The sequence below is a fragment of the Nicotiana sylvestris genome, chromosome 9, assembly GCF_000393655.2.
Source record: "Nicotiana sylvestris chromosome 9, ASM39365v2, whole genome shotgun sequence".
Taxonomy (NCBI): Eukaryota; Viridiplantae; Streptophyta; class Magnoliopsida; order Solanales; family Solanaceae; genus Nicotiana; species Nicotiana sylvestris.
Genome location: NC_091065.1, coordinates 81066412 through 81088362, shown reverse-complemented (window position 1 = coordinate 81088362; position 21951 = coordinate 81066412). Strand labels below are relative to the sequence as shown.

Sequence of the window (21951 nt, the reverse complement as noted above, 5' to 3'; positions counted from 1 at the left end):
TGGCTTTGTTCTGGCCAAGAAAATACTTAGGGCAAATTACTTTTAGATGACCATAGAGACGGATTGTATTCAGTATGTCCGCAAATGATTTCAATGTCAAGTACATGCTGACATGATAAAAGTGCCCCCAAATGAGCTCAATGCAACAATCTCACCTTAGCTATTCGCTATCTGGGGAATGGATGTTATTGGTCCGATCGATCCCACTGCTTCGAACGGATGCTGATTTATTCTGGTAGCCATTGATTACTTCACAAAATGGGTAGAAGCTGCATCCTACAAAGTTGTAACCAAGAAGGTCGTCACAGATTTTATCAAGGATCGTATCATCTGCTGATTCGAGATTCCTGAGTCTATTATCACCGACAATGTCGTCAACCTCAATAGTGACTTGATGAAAGCTATATGTGAAACCTTCAAAATCAAGCACAAAAATTCCACCGCCTACAGACCTCAGATGAATGGAGCCGTGGAAGCCGCCGACAAAAATATTAAGAAGATACTAAGGAAAATGGTAGAAAATCACAAGCAGTGGCATGAAAAGTTACCCTTTGCTCTTTTAGGGTACCGCACCACAATTCGTATGTCAACCGGGGAAACCCCCTACATGTTGGTTTATGGTACCGAGGTTGTCATCCCAGCCGAGGTAGAGATTCCTTCTCTAAGAGTCATACAGGAAGCTGAACTCAGCGTTGCGGAGTGGGTAAAAAGCCACTATGAACAGTTGGCCCTTATCGATGGAAAAAGAATAAACACAGTATGCCACAGTCAACTATATCAGAACAGGATGTCTAGAGCTTTCAACAAAAGGGTCAAACCAAGACAGTTCGCACCAGGACAGCTGGTGTTGAAGAAGATTTTTCCACACCAAGATGAAGCCAAAGGAAAATTCTCTCCCAACTGGCAAGGTCCGTATATGGTTTACAGAGTGCTAACAGGAGGAGCTCTCATACTTGCAGATATGGATGGAGAGATCTGGCCAAAATCAATTAATTCAGACGCAGTCAAAAGATATTATGCCTAGATTACTTCACATCTTCTTTCCTGATGTAATTGAACTACGCTTGACCTGATTCCCGTTTAAGAGGGGATACGTAGGTAGCCTTATGGGTTCAGTCATATCATAATAAAATTTTTATTTCCCCAAGATCAGAAATTGGCGCAGAATTTTGAGGAGGGTCCTCAAAATTCCGGAGCAAGTCCAGCCAACGCCATCACATGCCAGGAAGTCAGTCATTAGTCAAGAACTGGGGCAGAATTTTGAGCAAGGTCCTCCATCCGCAAATAGTTAAAAATCATCTACCAAACTGGGGCAGAATATTGAGGAGGACCCTCAAAATTCCAATATGAGAAACCTGCAATGCCTTTGGAATGTGTCACAGTCGCTAGTTCATCAAAATTATTTAATATATCAATATGCTCCCAAAACAATTTTATTTTCTTTTTATCAAAAAATGCATATTTTTCGAAAATTCTATTTTTATAACAGTCAGGTGCTACCTAGGGGAACTCGAAGAGGGATTCCATAGCGGAGTAGATCAAGTCCGGCAGACGAAGCAAGAACCAACCCCCCCCCCCCATGAAACTTATGATTTTTCTTTGAACGCAGGCACCTTTGACGATAGCATCCGTACACAAAGCACATTCACCATCCATTTGGTCGTTAGACGCTGAACCTATCCCAGATAAGATATACTCTACCATTATCGGCTATTTTCTCTTTGCATGAGTCTAATCTCTAACTCCACATTCGCATGAGTCTAATCCTTAACTCCATATTTGCACGAGTCTAATCTCTGACTCCACCTTTGCATGGGACTAAGCCTTGTCTCGCACCTTGCATGAGTCTAATCTTTGACTCCATATTTGCATGGGACTAAGCCTTGTCCTGAATCTTGCATGAGGTTAAGCTCTACCTCCATATTTGCCTTATCCTTGCATGAGTCTAAACCTTGACTCCACATTTGCATGAATCTAATCTCTAACTCCATATTTGCATGGGACTAAGCCTTGTCCCAAATCTTGCATGAGGTTAAGCTCTACCTCCATATTTGCCTTCTTCTTGCATGAGTCTAAGCCTTGACTCCACATTTGCATGAGTCTAAGCCTTGACTCCATATTTGTGTAACAACTCGACTGGTCGTTTTGCCTTTTAGAACCCTGTTCCCTTAAATAAAACTTCCCACGCTTTCTTTAACTAATTTACGACTTGCGGGGATAGTGGGTTTGGGATTTGGAAGAGTTTGGAGTGAAATATGTTCATTTGATTCCTTAGAATTTTCTTAAAAGACTAAATTTGACTTTGGTAAACATTGTGAGCGAACGGACCCGGATTCGTGATTTGACGGTCCCTGAGGGTCCGTAGGAAAATATGGCACCTGGGAGTATGCCCGGAATCGAATTCCAAGGTCCCTAGCCCGAGTAATGAATTTTTATTAGAAATTGTTAATCTGAAGTTTTAAAGATTTAAAAAAACTAATTAATGATTGATTACATGGGTATCGGGGTCGTATATTGGTTCCGGAGCCCGGTACAGGTCTGATATGTTATTTAAAACTTGCCCGCAAAATTTGGTGTCAATCCAAATAATTTAAGGGCGTTTCGGCTCGTTGGAGGAAAAATTAAGAACTTGAAGTTCATAATTTTGATTCAATTGGTTTTAAGGGGTGATTCTTAGATTTAGCGTTGTTTCGGGCATTCTGAAGGTTCGAGTAGGTCCGTTTCATGATTTTAGACTTGTCGGTATGTTCGGACGGGGCCCGGCATCCCCGAGCGTCAATTCGACGAGGCTCAAGTGAAGTTGGAATTTTTGAGAAGTGCTGAAGCATATGCTTTTGTCATAACCGCACATGCGGTTGGTTGACTGCAGGTGCAAGATCGCAGAAGCAGTCCTTCTATCACAGATGCGGCCAAGGTAGGCCAGGCCAGGAACCGCTGAAGCGGCTCCCAAGCCACAGAAGCGGCTTCAAGACCGCAGAAGCGGTCCCAGCCCGCTTGGCCCATTTTCGCAGATGCGATCTCTTCCTCGCAAAAGCGAGACCATAGATGCGTTCCCCTGACCACAGATGCGGAAATCGCTGAAGTAGTGAGCTTCATTTAATACGAGTTCTAAGTCATTTTTTCCACTTTTTACTCTTCCATTGGCAATTTTGGGAGCTTTTCAAAGAAGACTTCCACCTAGCATCTTGAGGTAAGTTTATCCCACTAATTCTTAGTTTAATACTTGTGTCTTAGGTAGATTAAACACTAGAATTTAGGTAAAAACAAGGGGTTAGAGCAAAACCTAGGGTTTTAATAAAAGTTAGATTTAACCACGAAATTTGTTATGGAATGAAATAGAAATCATATATTATTGATCCTTAGGTTATAGAGAACAACTTCCTTCGAGAAATTTCAGAATTCGGGCACGTGGGCCCGGGGTCGGATTTTAGGAAACTTGTATTAATGGTTGAAAAATGGCTTAAATAGCTAGAATTCGATCTTGTGATCTTATATTGACTAGTTCCTACCTCATTTAACTAGTTTTGGATCGTCCGGCTCCGAATTGAAGGTTTGGGATCATTCGTGGTATTGGAAGTGCACTTTGGAGCGAGGTGAGTCTCCTTTCTAACCTTGTAAGAGGGAATTGTCCCCATAGGTGCAATAATTGAGTAATTTGCTGCTAAATGCGGGGGCTACGTACGCACTAGGTGACGAGAGTCCGTGCGTAGCTACTATTATGATAATTTTCCAGGTAGTCTAGGACCCGTATCATGTTATATTTGTGAATGTCTCTATATTTTCTTGCTAATGTGACCACTTAGGGCATGCTAGAGACTTGGAAAGGAATATAAGCAAATGTATACACTTGTGGGACACTTGTATGAATTTACTTGGAATTAAATGCGCATTAATGTGTTTTCTTGATATTAATTGTTATTTGTGGATCGGGCCAATTGCTTCGGTAGAAATAGATGCATCTATGGTTCGCGCCATTCGACCCTCTGGCAGTGCACAGTTTATTTTCTATTGGATCGGGTCGTCGACCTCGGCATAGTGTGCGCATGATATCTATGTGAAATCTTATTCATGACTTGATCGGCTAAATATTTGAAATGTAAATGGCTAATTGTAAAATTGTTAAGAACATGACATATTACCTCTTACTAAAAACTATTGATTATTTGTGATTTCCATGTTTAGTGTAACACTTCATTGTATTATTTGATCGTAGTAAGTATCAAGTAGACCTCTCGTCTCTACTTCTTTGAGATTATACAGGATACTTACGGGGTATATATTGTTTATGTACTCATACTACACTTCTCTACTTAATTGTACAGGATCTGAGGCAGGTATATCTGGCTATCAGACTGGTGTGTGCCCCTAATTCATAGACCGAGACTTCCACGGTAAGTTGCTCCCTTCCGGTGTCGTTCAGAAGCTTGATGGGGTCTTTCTTTACTTTTGATGTCTATTCTATCCCGAACAGTAGGATAGTATTATTCTTTTGTCCATTCTACTAGTTGCCTACTACTTGTGACATCAAGTCTTGGCACACACATTAGTAGACAGTTCTTTTGGATTGTATAATTATTATTAAATATTGCTTATCATCACCTATTTTAATTGAAAATTAAGAAATGTTGTAACCGATTTTGGTAAGTAAAATAAGAATTTACTAATACTTCTGTGTTGGCTTGCCTGATAACGGTGTTGGGAGCCATCACGACCCTTAGTGGATTTTGGGTCGTGACAATTTGTATGAGTCTAATATCTGACTCCATATTTGCATGGGACTAAGCCTTGTCCCCAATATTGCATGAGGTTAAGCTCTACCTCCATATTTTCCTTCTTCTTGCATGAGTCTAAGCCTTAACTCCACATTTGCATGAGTCTAATCTCTGACTCCATATTTGCATGAGTTTAAGCCCTGACTCCACATTTTGCATGAGTCCAACCCTTGACTCAATATTTGCATAAGTCTAAGTCCTAACTCTATATTTGCCTGAGTCTAATCCTTGAGTCCATATTTGCATGGGGACTAAGCCTTGTCCCGCATTTTGCATGAGGCTAAGTCATGCCTCCATTTTTGCATAAGGTTAAGCTCTACCTCCATATTCGCCTTCTCTTTGCATGAGACTAAGCTCTGTCTCCATTCCTGCATGAGTCTAATCCCTGACTCCATTTTTGTATGAGGCTAATCCTTGCCTCCTCATTTGCATCATAATAACTCTTGCCTTCCCCACTTGCGCGGGACTAAACATTGTCCCTCTTTGCACCAATGTTGCTCTATTTTCTACTACTATTTACATGTTTTTTAATCGGGCTAAGCTATGTCCTCCATTTTGCATGACTAAGCCTTGTCTTGTTACATCATGTTATTGCATATCATGGGCTGAAACATCGCCAATCTGTCTGAGGGTGTCATAGTCTAAAGGCACCATCCTTATACCCTGAAGACATCATGCCATGGCCTGAGGATCTCTCAAATTTGCATACCATTATTCAAAGGCGTCATGGTTCGGAGGCACCATTTTCATGGCCCGAGAACATCATCTCATGACCTGCGAATCCCTCATTAAACAATTCATGGCCCAGGACGTTATGGTGTAAGGACGTCATCTTTAACCGTCCGAAGACAACCTTCATGGTCCAAAGAGAATTTGCATCATGTTTAAATTTTAGCAAATACGATTGTAGCATCTTTTATCTATAGGTAACCAGTAAGCAACCGCTATCCTAGCAAGAGTGATCTCACTCCAGTTCCCTCCAACCATCCCGAGCCTTAAACGCTCATTGTAGCCGCTTCCACATCTCGTGTCCGTTCTTACAAAATTTCATCGGCATACTCCGCATGTGAGTCTAGAACTACACATGGCCTGACTCCTATAAAACCAGGAATATATAGGCAACTCGGAAATCGGAGCTTGGCCTCTGTCTTTCAAAACATCTCGTCCGGTCAAAAATGGCCATCATGTCTTTACCCGAAAACTTTTTCATCCTTCCCGGGTAAAGAGGGGCAGTTGTTGATACCCAATTTTTCCCTATATATTTTAAATAAGCATAAATACCTTCAAAATAGCATATATATATATATATATATGCATATATAAGCATGCACAAGGCTTTATTATTTTCCCATAATTTTAAGGGTTTAAATTGGTTTATTTTCTTCCTTTTTGCCCATAAACTCCCCCAAAATTATTTCCAAAATTATTGTTTTGATAATTCATCTACTTGATTTCTATATTTATGCCATCGCTAATGTAATTTTTATGTATTTTTACAATTATATTTGGTATTTTTAAAGCTAAATTGCATATAATTACAATGTTAGCCCATTTTAAGATTTAATTATGTTTTATATGCATAAAAGTAGATTTTTATTGTTAATTATGTATTTCAAAACATTTTGGCACCTTAAATTATTTTTCAGAAATTATCTATTATTTTTATAAATTAAAATAGGGAAAACTGGCTATTTAAATTATAGCCAAATTGCATTCAATTATAGCCAAATCGGACCCCAATTCCCTGCTCAATTTTACAATTAAAAACCCGACCCACACCCTATTAACCATTGCCCAAACCCAGAACCCACCTACCTATTCTAATCCTAACCGTTGATCTCCCAAATCAACGGTCCAAATAATTCCTTTCCTTTTTAATTTTCAAACGACCCCCAACCCTAATTCATTTCTCCAAAGGCGCCGCCTTCAGATGCTCTCTCATCTCCACTCTTCTCTCAAACCTAACCCTATACTCCTCCACTCCCCTCCGTCTACGGTTATCTCCAGCGACTATCCTTTTCAACCCAAGCTTCCAATAGGTCTCTCATCACTCTGCTCATCATCTATAAGGCTTTCAAGGATCCTAGGTCATGTCGATTTGGACCTAGGGTTTCTATTTTTGTTACTTATGGGTTCTCCGGTGTGATTTTGGGAAAAATCACACCTTATATGTCACGATCGATGAAGTTTCAATAGGTTCTTTTTTATTTTACTTGGGTTTCTTTTTGAAAGATCGATGAAGTTTCAACAGTTTCTTTTTTATTTTACTTGGGTTTCTTTTTGAAACCCTGGCTCTCTTCTGAATCTCTCATCTGTGTTATTTTTATGATTTAAGCCAATTTCCTTCTGTGATTTGCTTATTCTCGAGCTTTCTTCTGAAAGATTTTCTACTCTAGACCATTTTTACTCCTTTTAAAAAACTAGGGTTTTCAGAGTTCTTTCTATACATGTTTCGACTGATTTCTTTATGATTAAACCTTTTTCCTTGTTTATCTCTACCGATTCTAAGTTCTTACTGCTTTTTAACTCAACTCTGTTAAAAAGCCCTAATTTCTTAAAGATTTTCTTTACTTGTTTCTATGAGTTAGCATGATTTTCTTTACTTGTCTCTGTGTGTTAGCTTAATTTTCATTACTCTACTTCTATGTGTTAGCATGACTCTCCTTTACTTCGTTTCTGTGTGTTAGCCTGTTTACCTGGTCCTTGTTAATCTCTTGTGGCCACCATGCTTCGAATATGTTCTGTTGAATCTCTAGCCTACTTACATCACCTCTACATGACTGTGTTTTCTCATCTTTTGTTTCTTTCTTCCTATACAATCGACTTTGTTTGTTTGCTACTTCATTTCAATCGTCTCTATTTATATATTGAGGTATGCAGAATCATGACTCCCCATAATTGATTATGATTTTCCTTAACTTTTGGTAATTGAAAGATTTTCCTTCAAAGTCCTGGAATTCTACTCGTCTGTTTGAATTAACTGATTGCATTACCTTATTTACTATGATACTTTATTTTACTTAGTCTTTCCTTAATTAGGTCCTTTTGAATTTGGTCCTAATTGACTACTTTATGCCTACTGAATCTTGACACTTTCCTTATTTAATCATGCACTGATTTCCCTTCCTCCCTTATATGGTACTGAATCTTCCCGTTTGGCCCTGACTCCTTTAACTCAAGGAATTACCTCCTTGATTCTCTGAAGTGATTGATTCTGAGTTCTTAAATTAGTACACTACTATGATTTTTACCTTATTTTACTACCTACTTTCAACTATAAATACTCTAAGTCTTTCACAAAGGACACACACACTTGGATTTCTAAAAAACCCCTCTCGTACTTAAAAAAATTCTATGTTATTCTACTACCGGATGCAAGCCAAGGATAATCATTTATACTCTCTGGTTCTTTCATTGTGCTTACTTTTATCTTCACTGGTATGTCCTAGTTAATTTAAAGTCTCAACAACAACATGTTTCTCTTCTTGTTTCATTTTCTATTATTTCTAGCATGCTTTTACTTATGGTTTTGTTGTGAAGTTTGTAGTTAAGCATGCTAATGTGACCCCCTTCCCTCTTTTGAATTCATCTACCCCATTTGTGTAATGCAAGCATGCCTGGACAATTGTATTCTTTCACCTACTGTGTACTTACCATTTTGTGAATCCCAAACCCATATTCCCTCTATGTGTTTATGACTGGTTTGTGATTATGCCAATGTCAAACTATCTCTGAGCATGTCCATACCAGTCCTAATACTCCTACTAGGGTCATGTGTCTGCAGTCAATGTTTATGTATCCCCAAACCCCCTTAACCCCTGTGTGATTACTGAATTCATTCACTTGTTGTATGTGGTCTTATCCTGAAGTGTCTGAACTTTGTTTACCAGTCCAACTTCTTTTTAACAATCTTTGTTACTAATTGCTTTCAAAACAGACCTTTTGAGTCCATCCCTTAATAAACTTCTTTTAAACATGAGTCCTACACTTTCACTCTACTCCTACTTAATAAGTTCTACCCCCTTTAGTATGTGTACTGCATTGGGATCCTCTTGAGAACCCTTGGAACTCTGGCATACTGAGGCTGGCTTTCCACAGTGTATTGGTTCAATGCTTGGCTATTAAGTCTAGGTGTAAGCATTGCACGGGGTCCTTGAGACCCTTAGGGAACTTCGATGCACCTAGACTTTGATTTGTCTATGGAAATGAGGCTGGAAAGACCATTGGAGGATTTGGATAACTGTGGCCTGATAGCCGGCTTTCTATAGAATAGCTTCTTAATTTTCCATTTCACTTATGTAATTCATTTGTTGTCCTGTAATAATTTGTAAATAGATATTTGGGGTATTTAGTGAAAGGGTGGGTAGATGTATACTTTGTGGGGTAACTTGGGTAGAAATCCTGCCTTAGGACTTATTTTCTGATCTGTATGCCTCACTCGATAGAAGACATGCCTATAGGGTTTTATTCCTATTGAATCTGATTGCTTTTGCATAATAGAAAACATGCCTATAGGATCTTTTATTCCTGTTGAATCAGATTTCATAATAGAAATCATGCCTATAAGGACTTCACTTTTAATGTCACTTGCATTAGATACAAACCATGATCATAAATCCTGCATTTGTCACGTTAGGTTCCAAGTCAACATGTTTTTAATCAACTCAAATATAGATATCATGCCTATAGGATATAATTTCGATTCAGTAAGTTTTTCACATGTTACTGCAAATTGCCTAAAACCAATAATACGCCTGGATATCATGTCTATAAGGATCTAATTCGCAATTATGTCTGGTAATTCTTATTAGCCTATTAGATCAATTGTGTCTCGCCTAGTTTACTTCTCAAAACTGGCTTTTGTTAAGCAGCGACATTTCCTGAAAATGGTTCTTTCAACATTGCTATAATCTCATTAGATATCCTGCCTATAGGATTAAAAGGGACTATTTCAAAACTTGTCTGTTTCTGGATTAACCTAAATATCAGTTCTGCATATAGGCAAGCCTTAGGGCATTTTCAAAACTTGCATTTTCTGAGGGTGTTTCTTTCACTCAACGTTTTGAATTCTAATGAGCCTTTTTTTAAGAGATCCTAGGAAACTAATAGGTTGTGACTTCTGTATCTAAAAGTGGTTTATTCCTGCATAATCATTCAGAAATCCTGCCTTAGGACTTTGATTACTAAAGACCTTACTTGTGGTTGAATCGTGTTGCATGTATGCTCGTTTGCAGAGGAAACTATGAGCCTTTAATTGCTCCATTTATGTGAAAGTCCTAAATGCTTTTCTTTGACTGTCGCCTTAGATTTTTGCCTTTAAAACCTTAGGGGTATGTCTAGAATTGCCTATAGGTAGAGGTCCTAACTCCCTCCAGGACTATTAAGAAGGGACGGGTAGCAGCACGCAATAGGAATCAGTGACCAACACTCGCTTTGCATGACCAATAAGGGGTTGGGAAGGGAAAACATGGGATATAATGACTATGCGTTAATGTCACGTGTAGTCCCTCGATGAGGAGTGTTTACCGGACATTGCGTGGGATGATCTTATAGGATAAACAACCTAGGACCCCTCTTTACCCGAAACCTTCTCCTTGTTTAAAGCTTTCTTTATAATTTGTTCAACCACTACTTGACTTGTTTAAACGTGATGTACTTATTTGAGTCAACTATGAACTAATTTGTAAATATGAGTTTGGCCGAGACCCACAGTTGTGGACCAAGAGGGGTGCCTAACACCTTCCCCTCGAGGTTATCTCGGGCCTTTACCCTAATCTCTGGTAATGCAGACCAACCCAAGAGTTAATCACTCTAGGTGCCCTAACGTACCATAATCCGTTAGGTTACGACTCTTGAAATACCCAATTCCCAAAAAGGAAATGAGTCATTACACCCCATGGAATGTCGAAACCTGGACCTCCCTCTGCGAGGAGGGGAAAAAGGGGGCGCGACCAATACACTTAGTCCTAAATTTAAAATTACAAGTTAAGGACACGAATTTAAGCAATTAACAAATAATAAAATACATTAAGGGACTTAGTGTTTTTTGCGACCTTTCCTTTTCTCCTTGCCCAACCACACAATGAATTTCTTCAATAATTTTACATCATCTTTGACATAATGAAAAATACATCTACGAGTATATGTTGATTTTATCCAGCCCGAACTCTTGGGAGTATTTTCATTGTGTACCATCGATGTTCCTGTTTTTCTTTCCTAATCAAAAGGAGATTTCAACTACCAACTAAGCTTCTTATTCCTTTTACCTCGACCAAGCTCTTCTTCAATATTTCCTTCAACCTCCATAGACAAACCCCCATCAATACTCATTTGTGTACTTGGAGGAGTAGGAGTAAGAATAGAAAATGACGGACCATCATAACCAATACTATCTCTCTTTCTTTTCCTAGTATATTGGTTAAGAGCTTCATCATTGTTTTCCTCTGCAGACACACTATATATATATATATATATATATTAGTTTGCTGCAAGTCATTAAATAAAGAGACAAAAACTAAGACACAATCAATACATGTCTTGTTCACACTGCTTTCTTGTGTTTTTTCAACAGACAATTAAGCTGACATATTGGTTGCATTTTCTTTGTCTTCCAACTGCACATTTTCTTTATCTTGCAACTGTTCTCCATGTTCTTTAATTGCAAGTTCACAAGATTTTGCAAAATATTTACAATAGTTAACACAATTAGTACTTGTTACTAATCTTTGATTAAAACAAACATGTATAAAATTTAAAAAAACATTGTCTAACCGTTTGAAATTGTCAAGATCATCCCAGTTAAATCATTATCTTCACTAGCATTTTCTTGGCTTCCAATATTGTCGGTAAGAGAGCGAGGTGTAGAGAGATCATATGTTCCATTTATGCATTTGGAAACAATCTCACTTATGCTTATTCCTTCGGTATTTTCTAGGTCTTGAGATTGTACTCCACTTTTCTCTTGATACTCCACTCCAGCTTCTTTCCTTGCAGCTTCAAAAGATTCTGTAACATTTACAATTAATATCCATTCTAATAGTTCACTAAAACTAATATTCAACATATCATGAAAATTTCATCTAACCTTGATTGGCATAATTTTGAACTGCAAATTTCTCTTTATATGAGAGAGGTGTAGACATATCATATGTTCCCTCTAAACATTTGTATACAATCTCACTGACACTTGTTCTCAATGTACTTTCTAAATCCTGAGATTGCATTCCACATTTAAAAAAAATTGTTACTCCTGTCTCTTTTGGATTTTTCCTGCCCTTGACATTCTATTACATCTTGAACTTCCACTCCATCAATAGATTCTACAAATATTTGTAATCACAAAAAAGTTTATATGTATTACGCTATTGAATATAAATTTCAATGAAAAAAATTCAAAATCTATATCTAACCTTTCCCAATTTCAGTGCCGATATCAGTTTCATCATCTAGATCTACATCTCTAAAATCGCTTTCATACTGAACTTTTGCATGCACATCCATATCATCGCATTCATCACCACCTGCATCTTTGTTAATTGTAACAGTAGGCTCTGTACCATGACAATGATCATCAACTCCATCTTTAGTAATTGGAACACTAGATTCTCTCTCTATATTCCTTTCATCAGGTTTCATATAAGTCTTCAACAAAGTATCAAGCTTTGATCCTAGACTTTTCTTTAAATCCTGTGAAAGAAACTAAGTTAGAAAGTTAAGGACAGGTAGTCCTAAACTTCAAGTTACAAGTAAAGAAGTTAAGGACAGGTAGTCCTTAACTTAGAGTAACAAGTTCAAAAGTTAAGGACATGCAGTCCTTAACTTTGAATTCCAAGTTAAAAAGTTAAGGACACTTGGTCCTGAACTTTAAGCTTCAAATTGAAAAGTTAAGGACATTTGGTCTTGGATTTGATGTTTCAAGTTCAAAAGTTCAGGACAGATGGTCCTGAACATAGACTTACAGGTTCAAAAGTTAAGGACACTCGGTCCTAAACTTCAAGTTTTAAGTTCAAAAGTTAAGAACAGTCAATCCTTAATTTATAGTTACAAGATCAAAAGTTAAGGACAATGGTCTTGTACTTCAAGTTTCAAGTTCAAAAGTTCAGGACAGATGGTCCTGAACTTAGACTTACAAGTAAAAAAGTTAAGGACAGGCAGTCCTTAACTTTAAGTTACAAGTTTAAAAGTTACGGACACAAGGTCATGAACTTAGACTAACTGAAATTAAAGATATTACCTTGATTTCATTTTCAATCTTTTTTTCTGATACAGATATTTAAATATCTGATTTATTCTAGTAACTTCAGCATGCAGATCCTTTTTAAAACTCTCTGATAATCTCTTAATCAAAAACCATAAAAACAAAAAAGTCTCTTAAGCAAAAAATAATCAAATAAAAAACTAATGCTATTCAAAGGCAGAAAACCTACTTTAACAATTTCCTTAAGCATGGTTTCATCAAATTGTGTGGAAGAAGGCATTGAGCTTTGATCTTGAGAAATTGGCTCATGCACACTAATAGGCTTTGTATCTTCTGCAATAGGAATAAATGGTACCACCTCGATCAACTTATACAACTATTATATAACAAAAAAATATAAGTTTTCAGAACTAAAAAAAATAAAGAAAAAAAATAGCTAGTAATTAGATTAACTTACATTTTGATTATGGAAGTATTTTTTACACAAAGAATCATACTGTGGAGATTTCATTTTCAAATAATATGACATCCGAGGAAAACCACATTCTCGGAAGTTCACAAATTGTTTTTCCTGGAAAATAGGCATACTTCCATAATCCAAACACAAAAAGTAAAAGGAAAGCCAAGTATAGTGTAGATATCCTTGTCTTTATCTTTGTCTTTCTCTTTCTCATTCTCATTCTCATTGGGCTTCAAACAACTCTTTAATGATTTTAATAACGTTTCATAAGAAAGAGAACCCCAGTTAAAAGAAGAGCAGAGTTCATCATCGTCTACAATTTTCATTATCTGCTCGGACACATTCCTATTCTTCCGCTTTCCCATCAAAATAGATTCAACAAAATAAATTGTTGCCAACTTCACAACATCATCATCGTTGCCTATAAATAATGCAGTTGTACCATTTGGGTGACTAGTAATAAAATTAAACAAATCACCCAACTCAACTCTATCCTTTCCGGGGAAATAGACTTTCGAAAGCATATTCTCTTTTTCATGCAAACCTTTGATGTTCAGTGAAGAATAACACTTCAAACCAGTAATTATATGAAATGCTTCACGTGTAAACTTAATTTCATGGTCAAAAACCTTGAATGTCATCGAATCAGGGTCCTTATTTACAATTTCTGAAAGCAATACACAGTGAATAAGTTTACCACAAAACCTTACATTTTTAATCGGAAAGAGTTTCCGAAAATACCATCCATCAACTTCTTCCACTGCCTGTTTGACAAAAAAGTTTTGACTGTTTCCTTATACTGTAAATCTCCTTTCCAATAGATCATAAAATTACGCCAAAAATCAAACTCGAACACACGATCTCCTTCCATTATAACACTACAAAGAAAGAAAAAGAACATAAAAGATTAGCACTAACAAATTAGGACTTACAGTTACAACTTGAAAAGTTCGAGGCACTTGGTCCTAAACTTCAAGTTTCAAGTAAAAAAGTTAAGGACAAGCAGTCATTAACTTAAAGTTTCAAGTTGAAAAGTTAAGGACAATAGGTCCTGAACTTCAAATTTCAAGTTCAAAAGTTAAGGATACTTGGTTCTTAACTTCAAGTTTCAAGTTAAAAAGTTAAGGACAGGCAGTCATTAACTTATAGTTTCATGTTGAAAAGTTAAGGACACTTGGTCCTGAACTTCAAATTTCAAGTTCAAAAGTAAAGGACACTTGGTCTTGAACTTCAAATTTCAAGTTCAAAAGTAAAGGACACTTGGTCCTTAACTTTGAATTCCAAGTTCAAAAGTTAAGGACACTTAGTCCTGAACTTTGATTTACAAGTTCAAAAGTTAAGGACACTTGGTCCTTAACTTAGAGTTACAAGTTAAAAAGTTAAGAACATGCAGTCCTTAACTTATAGTTTCAAGTTGAAAAGTTAAGGACACTTGGTCCTGAACTTCAAGTTCCAAAGTTAAGGACACTTGGTCCTTAACTCCAAGTTCAAAAGTTAAGGGCACTCAGTCATTAACTTTGAGTTCCAAGTTCAAAAGTTAATGTCACTTGGTCCTTAACTTTTATGAATACAATTAACTAAAAAGTCATAAACATAGTTAGCTTATGAATTTGTACGACTATTTTTATGAAATGTCCTTACATAATCAAATATATTGATTGAACCACAAACACATTTCAATACCAAAAATTTCTGAATAACTTCCTCACAAAAATACGCTACTTATTCGACATTGAATCAACTTATAATCATTATTTTTGAAATTTCAAACATACTTGACACAGCATTGATCGCAATTACACATATACAAAAACAAAAATGCATAAAAGCAAAAAAAAAAATACCAGTTCGATCGTTCGATGCAGAGAAGATGACAGAGAAGATGAAGAAGGAGAAAGATTAAGTGCAGCTGGTTTGCATGTGAGGACGATGCAGATACTGAGGAGCACACGAAACTTGCCTCTAAAATTTTCGCTCTCAAATTTTCCCTCTGAAAGAATAAAACAAGGGGTTGGGAATATAAGAATTGAAGAAAGGGTAAAACTGTCTTTTCAAAATAATTTTAATAGAGTAGTGGCTATTTTTGCTGAGCAATAGAATTAGTGGATAAAAAATAAAGACCACCTTACTTAGTGGCTACCACACGCTAATTTTACAATAGAAAATCCTATATGGGCCGAAATTTTACGGATACTAAATAGTTTATGTACAAAAGAAGGAAAATAAAATGTACAAGAAATCAATGAAAACTATTCATAGAAGGACATTAATATCCACGAAAGAATTATAAGAAAATACACATGACTTCACATCATAACAAAAAATGGACCATGTTTTTAAGTTTTATCTGACTTAGCCTATATTGTACATATTTTGAAAGCACTAGCAAATTTAAAATCTGTGTTCTTAACACCATTGCTTCTAAAAGCTATGTAGTTAAATCTGTGTTCTCAAAACCATTGCTTTCACTTTCTCTTCTTCTCACATCTTCTACATATGCTTCAAGGGACCGTCCACCATTACTGTTTCTCTCCCTGTGTCACCTGATTGCAATGTAAGAAAATTGAAAAGTAGAAGTCCACCATTGAAGGCAATTCAAAGTTTTGCTTTCAAAAATAGGATTTTTTGAGTTTGTTAGTTGTTTGGATTGAGTGTTGTTCCAATTGATTAAAAATACCAAAAGGAGTTCAAAATTTAAATTTGAAGTGATTTGGAGTAGATTTGAGTAAGATTTGAGTTAAATTTCAGAAAAGACGCAAGGAAGAAGACGAAGTCAGTTTTTTGTATAATTATGTATAATCTTGTATAATAGTGTATATGAGTGTATAAACATATTTTATACACTATTGTACACTTTTATACACCTTTATACAAGCGTCTGTAGACGAACTTCTTTCACGATTTTCAGTTGCAGTTCTTTTCAAAACCAGTCCAAATCTCCATTAAATGACTTCAAATTTTATATACAACCTCCTTATACTATTTCTAACAAGTCAAAATAACACCCACTCTAAATTTTTCACAAAATCAAAATTTAAATCCACATATTTAAGCTTTTTAAAAATCTAATTTTCACCACCCAAATGGATTTGGTTTGTTGAACTAATAATTGAGTCACAGTTACTGATTCGAAAATTAACTTAAAAGCTTGCGCAATCTTTTTTAAAAATTAAATAGTAATTTCGAGAACCTATTGGAATTGAATGTTGAGTATTAGCCTATTATGTTTGGGCAAGTTGGTTATAAATTGAAATATGGGCTATAAAATTGAAAAATAGGGAGCGCAATTATTCTAATGTGAAATTTTCCCAATATCCGCAGATGTATTGGTTATGCCGATAGAAACAAGCACTAAAATGTGTAAAAAAAAAAATCAGCCCTGTTATAACATTGTATTATGAAATAATAAAAGAAGAAAGAAAAGTATTATAGAGAAAAATAGAGAGAGAATTCTTATTCATTTAGGGATGAATATAATGGAATAGATCCCCCACTATTTACCGGAAAAAAGTGACTTAGCCACCAAGTAACAAACCCTAAAATCTCTCTAAAATATAGATATTCACCATAAATAAAATAATATTTATAACATTACCCCTTGAATGTCTATTTACTAGATAATGTGCCTCGTTAAAACCTTAAATAAAATAAAACCCAATGGGAAAAAAATTCTAGTAAAGGAAAAAGAGTACACATATCTAACAATACGCATTTTGGTTGCCTCGTTAAAAACCTTGCAAGGAAAATCCATTGGGACAAAACCTTGTAAGGAAAAAAGTGTATAACGCGTATTAACTTCCCCTGATGAGAGCATCAATTCACATCCTTGAGCCTTCGCATTTGTCATGACCCTAACCCCGGTCATGATGGCGCCCAACACACTGCTAGGCAAGCCCGACCATTCAATAACATTATCCCAAATTCTTATTCAGATTATAGATAAATATCAAAGAGAATTTACTAAATCGTTTCATTCAAGTGTATAATTAATAATAAAATTTGCGGAAGTTCAATTAAAATACCACACCATAGCCCAACAGAATCCGGTGTCACGAATATGAGCTTCTAATACAGAATATCCACCTATTACAAGTCTGTCTAGGAAAAATACAGAATAAAAGATAGAGATAGAGGGGAGAGATCGAGGCTGCGAACGCCATGCAGCTACCTCAATACTCCCGGATACTGCCTGCTCAGCTAAACAATTCCTCACTTAGCCTGTGGTGTACCTGGATCTGTACGCAAGGTGCAGGGAGTAATGTGAGTACTCTGACCCAGTGAGTAATAAACATAAATAAAGGCTGAGAATAAGAAATCATGGAAAAATACAAAGTAAACTATAACTGGCAGTTTAGAATAACAAATAGTGAAGCAACAAGTCAATTAAGTTAGAGTACCAAATACTGAGACAGGTATAACAGATAAAAACAAATGCATGAGTGCAATGCAATGCATATGATGGTACACTCTAGTACCCACTGCGGCGTGTAGCCCGAGCCATCCATTTATTTATCGTCGACGGCGCTCACTGGGGGTATGTGCAGACTCCGGAGGGGCTTCTATAGCCCAAGCGCAATATCAAGCCATCTTGTGGCATCAAATCTAGGCCCTCGACCTCATATCAATCTCAGTATAATCACCCAGGCTCTCGGCCTCAATATCAATGTAATCAACCAGGCTCTCGGCCTAAATATCAATGTAATCAACCAGGCTCTCGTCCTCAATATCAATATAACACTGCTGCGGCGCGCAGCTTGATCCATGCTCAGTCCAAAAATCATCATAAGCCCCTTGGGCATTTGTAAAACAGTAGTTCTCAGCCCGAAATATCATTTAGAAATATCATTTAAGTTTTCAAATCTTAGAAAGATGGCTGAGTTTGCAAAACAGTATTTAAAACCTTGGACTGAGATCAAATGATATGCAAAATATGCGAAAGCAGTGATATCAATCCCTGAAGGATTCAAATAATTGGCAAGAAGCCCAAATGTAACAATTAAATCCAAGTAAGGATGATTCTCAATTTAGTTCAAGTAGAAAACACGGTAAAAACATCTCTCGGGACGGACCAAGTCACAATCCCCAACGGTGCTCTACCCCACGCCCGTTATCCGACGTGCAAGTCACCTTAATATAGCGTTACAATGTGAAATTTCGGGGTTTCAAACCCTCAGGACATCATTTACATCAATTACTCACCTCAAGACGGTCAAAGTCTAGCTCGCTATGCCTTTGCCTCTCAAATTACCCTCCTCGTGCGACGAATCTGCCCAAAATCACAACGAATATATCGCATTATGCTAAGGAGACAATACTCAATCGAAAGCAATCGAAAAATATCAAAATTCACGAATTTGACAAAACCCGAGCCCCGGGACCACGTCTCGAAAAATCAGAAAATTAACATCACCGGATTCCTTGTCTCGCCACGAGTCTATACATACCAAGAACTCCCAAATTCGAGTTCAAATGACCCATCAAATCCTAATTGTTTGGTTTCAAAATTCAAGCCCTAGTTCTTGATTTGTAGGCTTATATTTCATGAATCTCTAGGTGGAATTCACAATAAAAACGAGTTCTAAGTCCAAGAAACTTACCTCAAGTCGTTCCCCCTTGAATCCCTCTTTAATCTCCACCAAGAAGCTCTCAAAATGATCAACCATGGAGGAAAAATGACCCAAAATCGCGGATGAAGTGTTTTATAAACTCAAATTTTTCGGAAGTACTGTTCACCCACGCTGTTATTGTTCACGCGCGTGGTCACTGTTTACCCGCGCGGTCACTGTTCACGCTGTTAAAAAAAATACAGCAGCAGCCAAAGAAATTGCAGCACTTTTCTTTTTACTAAAATGGCTCTAACTCTATCATACGAACTCGGAATTCGATGATTCTTATTCCTATGAGTCAAAAATAATGATACGAACATAGTCCTTCAATCGAAACTCAATTCGGAGCTCGTTTGCTCAGTGCGATATCCATTTCACTCGTTAAACAATTAACTCATGTTTCGTGTCAAAAACCCAATCGCGACTTGATGAAATTAGACCAAACTTTCCAGATCACTCCTATAATTCATTATTTAAATTCTGGAAATCTTGAAATAAAATTTCGATCTCTAGAACTAAAAATGGACCTTTGGATCATTACATGCTTATGCTCAAATGACAAAAATCTTCCAAAAACTCTTCCAAAACTTATCCGAGCCTCATGGGATCCCGACCAAACATGCCAACATAATTAATAACATTATTAAAACCTCTTCCAATCATCAAAATACCTCAAACAACATCAAATTACCCAAAACTCATCGAATTCAAGCCTAATTTTCTAAAAACTTCCGAAATACACTTTCGATCAAAAACCCGACCAAACCACGTTCGAATGACCTGAAATTTTGCACACATATCCCAAATCCCCTAATGAAGCTACAGCAACTCTCAAAATTCCATTCCGACTCTCGGATCAAAATCTCACCTATCAACCGGAATTCGCCAAAATACTAATTTCGCCAATTCAAGCCTAATTCTACACCGGACCTCCAAAATTACTTCCGATCACACTCCTAAGTCACAAATCATCCCTCGAAGCTAACCGAATCATCGGCATTCAAATCCGAGCCCTCTAGCACATAAGTCAACGCCCGGTTGACTTTTCCAAAACAAACCTTCCTTAAAGAGACTAAGTGTCTCATTTCCTACTAAAACCAATCCAAATCAACTCGTTCACACCCAACACTGATAATGAAGCATAAAGAAATAGGAAATGGGGAAAACGAGGCGGTAACTCACGAGACGACGGGTCGGGTCATCATATCCTCCCCAACTTAAACAAACGCTCGTCCTCGAGCATAGCCAGAGTTGTCCTAGAAGCCAACCAATAGCTGAACGACTTTACCAAGAATATACCCGTGGGTGATCCCACACTACCCTATCTCGCATAGGTCTGATAACACAACATAGCTAAAATTTCACAATCCATCTAGTCCATAAACCATAGAACCACACTGCACCTTCCGAAATCATACACAAGATTAGAACTTCACATCCATACTCAGAATAAGCCCGAACCAGCTGTAATAACCCATACCTGCAACATCAGGTGCAATTATCTGATATACCACATAACTCAAACACTCGGAACGATAATTTCTATTCACAGTAGTTGCACATAATAATCGAATATCGATAGGAAACCTCTTAACAACTAAAGCCTCATTCCAACACTTTCACATACTGCCAATGATAAAGGAAACACGCAATAAATCATAACCATTTCCTATGTCAACCATTCATGAAGTCATTTCTCTCCTGGTAATTACCATAGCAAATTTTGAACCGAACCTCAATATTTACCCATCACACATACTAAAATCGAATCCGTTCGCATTCATTAATGATTTCAACGATCTCTTCTGACCAAACACACTACTCAGGTGACATGACACATCAATATATGCCTAAGCCACAACTTGCATAATACGTGCACCAATAAGAAACGGTCCGAACATACTCAATTCATGAAAATGACTCAACTGAAAGAGTTGTACCTCAAACTCACCAGTACTGCCACAACACAAGGCTAAGACCCTATCTCACATCATAGAAATAGGACACACAAATTTGACCCGCAATGTTATGTTTCCACACAGCTTTGTTGCAACGCGATTTCCTATTCAAATACTACTCCACAGGAAACACCTCAAGTCACTATGCTTGAAATCGACAACCATGCTCAATTGATGTCTGGAGCCAAAGTAAATCATTACACCCATGGTGAAACAAATAACACACACCACGCAAACCTGATAGAACATAATCGGTACATTATTCACCGAGCAACACCCAATTACTCATTCCGTTCGACTTCCACTACTACAACTCCTATCGGAGCCATACGATCCGGTGCCCGGCACCAAATTAATACCAAAATCAACAACCTCGCCCGGCGACATGCCTAGCCATATGAAACTCATCTTAAAAGTCCCCCAACACCAGAACTGAATTAATGATAGCAACCTTTGCACTGACATCCATCACGAATGCCCAATTAAGAAAGCAATTCTTCCCAACCGTCTGCTGGTCCTTTGAAATATAAACCACTCTGATAGAACATAATCCAATGCACTTCATCACTCAACCCGTGGCATTTTCGGTATTGCCCGTAGCGCAATAGTTCAGAATCACTCAACACTAAGACAGCCAGTCTGAATTCCAATATCACATCCAAAATCTAACATACCAGCAAACAAAGATCCACTCGAGCCTCCAAATCCCGATTGCTGCTAAGCGGTGCCGAATACACACGATCCACCACCACAACCTAGCATGTACATGAGAACTCCCAGTCTCCAACTCCATATGGCACACAAATCATCATACCTGATTCCAGTTTCCACCGTGCGAATACATGCACACCTTTGATACCCAATCATTCCACGACAAATACTCAAAATTTCCCTGTGCTACCAAGCAAACCTGAATACCACAAGTGGACCCACCAAGAACATGCCGCAATACTACCGA

At 37.3% G+C, this 21951-nt stretch overlaps 1 protein-coding gene across 1 annotated transcript; it reads left to right on the top strand.

Moving 5' to 3' along the window:
• The first annotated feature begins 457 nt into the window (after nt 1-457).
• On the top strand, nt 458-1024 carry LOC138877831 (uncharacterized). The gene has a single exon (XM_070157473.1). It carries the CDS (start codon nt 458-460, stop codon nt 1022-1024), a length of 567 nt encoding a protein of 188 aa, XP_070013574.1.
• The last annotated feature ends 20927 nt before the right edge of the window (nt 1025-21951 follow it).

Coding starts and splice junctions, on each gene's coding strand:
- LOC138877831 (XM_070157473.1), top strand. CDS start 458: ATGAATGGAGCCGTGGAAGCCGCCGACAAAAATATTAAGAAGATACTA.